A 2,500-nucleotide genomic window follows, 5' to 3' on the forward strand; every position below is an offset into this window, starting at 1 on the left:
CCCCAACACGCTTCAGAAACGAATATTTCTTTGCAATGAACTCACCAGAGGCAGAAAGATCAAACTCACATCATTCAATTCATTATTCATCCCTCACACTAATTTGTTGGCAAAATCTGATGTGATGATTATAACTTCATGGGAAGGTCAAATCTGATGTGATGATTATAACTTCATGTTTTGGTTGTTTGTATTTACATTATTTGCATTGTGCTTTAAAAGAGCACAAGGTGGCATTTACTCCATACAGTACAAGGGTGTGTGTATGTGTGTGTGTGTGTGTGTGTGTGCGTATGTGTGTGTGTGTGTGCGTGTGCGTGTGCGTGTATATAAGTATATGTATAAGTATATATACTCTTTTGATCCCGTGAGGGAAATTTGGTCTCTGCATTTATCCCAATCCGTGAATTAGTGAAACACACTCAGCACACAGTGAGCACACAGTGAGGTGAAGCACACACTAATCCCGGCGCATTGAGCTGCCTGCAACAACAGCGGTGGTGCTCGGGGAGCAGTGAGGGGTCAGGTGCCTTGCTCAAGGACACGTCAGCCGTGCCTACTGGTCGGGGTTCGAACCGGCAACCCTCCGGTTACAGGTCCGAAGTGCTAACCAGTAGGCCACGGCTGGCCGTAATGTGTGTGTGTGTGTGTGTGTGTGTGTGTGTGTGTGTGTGAGAGAAGGAGAGTCTCACCTGTTGGGCTGGTCAAACTGGACGGGCTCCTTGCGTCCGGGCGACTGGCTTTTTAACTTGCCGTGGCGGGCTGTGGATGTGGGTGGTGCGGGGCTAGCGCCGGAGCCCCTCCCGTCGTCTCCCTCCGTCACGCCCCGCATGTCCAGATACTGCCCGTTGTCCAGCGACGGCCGGTCCTCCGCCGCCGAGTCCGACCGGGACTGACCCGTCTCCGTGCCGACGGATAGCGGGGCCGAGACATTCTTCTTCAGTTCCTGGATTTCGCTGTGAATAAAAAGGTCAAGGACCCAAGGGTCAGCAGCAATTGACAATGATGAGAGGAATAGATTTTTTTTTTTTTTAAAAAGAGACTGAATGACAGAAGAGATTAAGAGAGAGAATGAGAGAATGAGAGGAGCACTTCACTGGAGGAGTGTAGCCAAATCTGGGAGCGCTAGCCGTTGGAAGTGGGGTGTGTGTGTGTGTGCTTGTCCTTGAGTGTTTGTGCAGTAGTGTGTGACTCTTTGTGTGTCTTTGAATTGGTGTCTGTGGTTGTGTGCTTATGTCTGAGTGCGTGTCTGTGGCTGTCTGCTTGTGTCGGTGTTTTTGTTTCTAAATTGTGTGTTCCTCTGAATGTTTAATAGTTGTGTTCCTGACTCTGTGTGTGTGTGTGTGTGTGGTTGGCTGGCTGAGCAAGGTGGTTCTTATTAGTGCCAGTTCTGATTAGTGGTTCTCACGAAGAGAGTGATTAGGCCAGACTTGGACCAAAATGGCCGCCACAGTGCCGCCTCCTCGGGGATCTCTGGCCATCTCATAACGACACACTGGGACACACACACACACACACACACACACACACACACACACACACACACACACACACACACACACACACACACACACACACACACACACACACACACACACACACACACACACACACACACACACACACACACACACACACACACACACACACACACACACACACACACACACACGTGCGTGTATGACGGTGAAGTGGAGGGTAGGTGATGTAGAGAGCAGTACCTTTGCAGTTTCTTGATCTGCTCGGCTAGGGTCTGTTTCTCGTTGTTTAAAAGGCTGATCTGGTACTCCAACTCCTCCACTACCTCTGTTTGCTGCGGAGAAAGAAAGAAAGAAAGAAAGAAAGAAAGAAAAAAAAAAGATTGAATGAGAGAGTGAATTGCTACATTTGCGGGTTCCTGTTGTGAAGATACTGTACTACAGTTAAAAATCAGGCAAGTGGTCACAGAGACCTTTGACAGATACTGTAGATGGGCTCAGTAAACTCGGTTTCCTCTTAACTACTCTATGGGCTCTTAACTACTGTATGGGCTCAGTAAACTTGTTTCCTCTTAACTACTCTATGGGCTCAGTAAACTACTCTATGGGCTCTTAACTACTCTATGGGCTCAGTAAACTTGTTTCCTCTTAACTACTCTATGGGCTCAGTAAACTACTCTATGGGCTCTTAACTACTCTATGGGCTCAGTAAACTTGTTTCCTCTTAACTACTCTATGGGCTCAGTAAACTACTCTATGGGCTCTTAACTACTCTATGGGCTCAGTAAACTACTCTATGGGCTCAGTAAACTACTCTATGGGCTCTTAACTACTTTATGGGCTCAGTAAACTACTCTATGGGCTCTTAACTACTCTATGGGCTCTTAACTACTTTATGGTCTCAGTAAACTACTCTATGGGCTCTTAACTACTCTATGGGCTCAGTAAACTACTCTATGGGCTCAGTAAACTACTCTATGGGCTCAGTAAACTACTCTATGGGCTCTTAACTACTTTATGGG

General features: G+C 47.2%; 1 protein-coding gene across 1 annotated transcript in view; it reads right to left on the bottom strand.

Moving 5' to 3' along the window:
- relch (RAB11 binding and LisH domain, coiled-coil and HEAT repeat containing) overlaps positions 1-2,500 on the bottom strand; it is a gene marked incomplete in the record, with an annotated part of 53,255 nt that overhangs the window by 37,518 nt on the left and 13,237 nt on the right. Inside the window, 2 exon segments of the mRNA XM_076290129.1 lie at positions 693-956; positions 1,722-1,813. Coding sequence (XP_076146244.1) covers positions 693-956; positions 1,722-1,813 — 356 coding nt within the window.

The sequence above is a fragment of the Alosa pseudoharengus genome, unplaced genomic scaffold (assembly GCF_046254945.1).
Source record: "Alosa pseudoharengus isolate Yale_2024_CS ecotype anadromous, Long Island Sound unplaced genomic scaffold, YU_APseudo_1.1 YU_APseudo_1.1_scf_18, whole genome shotgun sequence".
In the NCBI taxonomy this organism is placed as follows: domain Eukaryota; kingdom Metazoa; phylum Chordata; class Actinopteri; order Clupeiformes; family Clupeidae; genus Alosa; species Alosa pseudoharengus.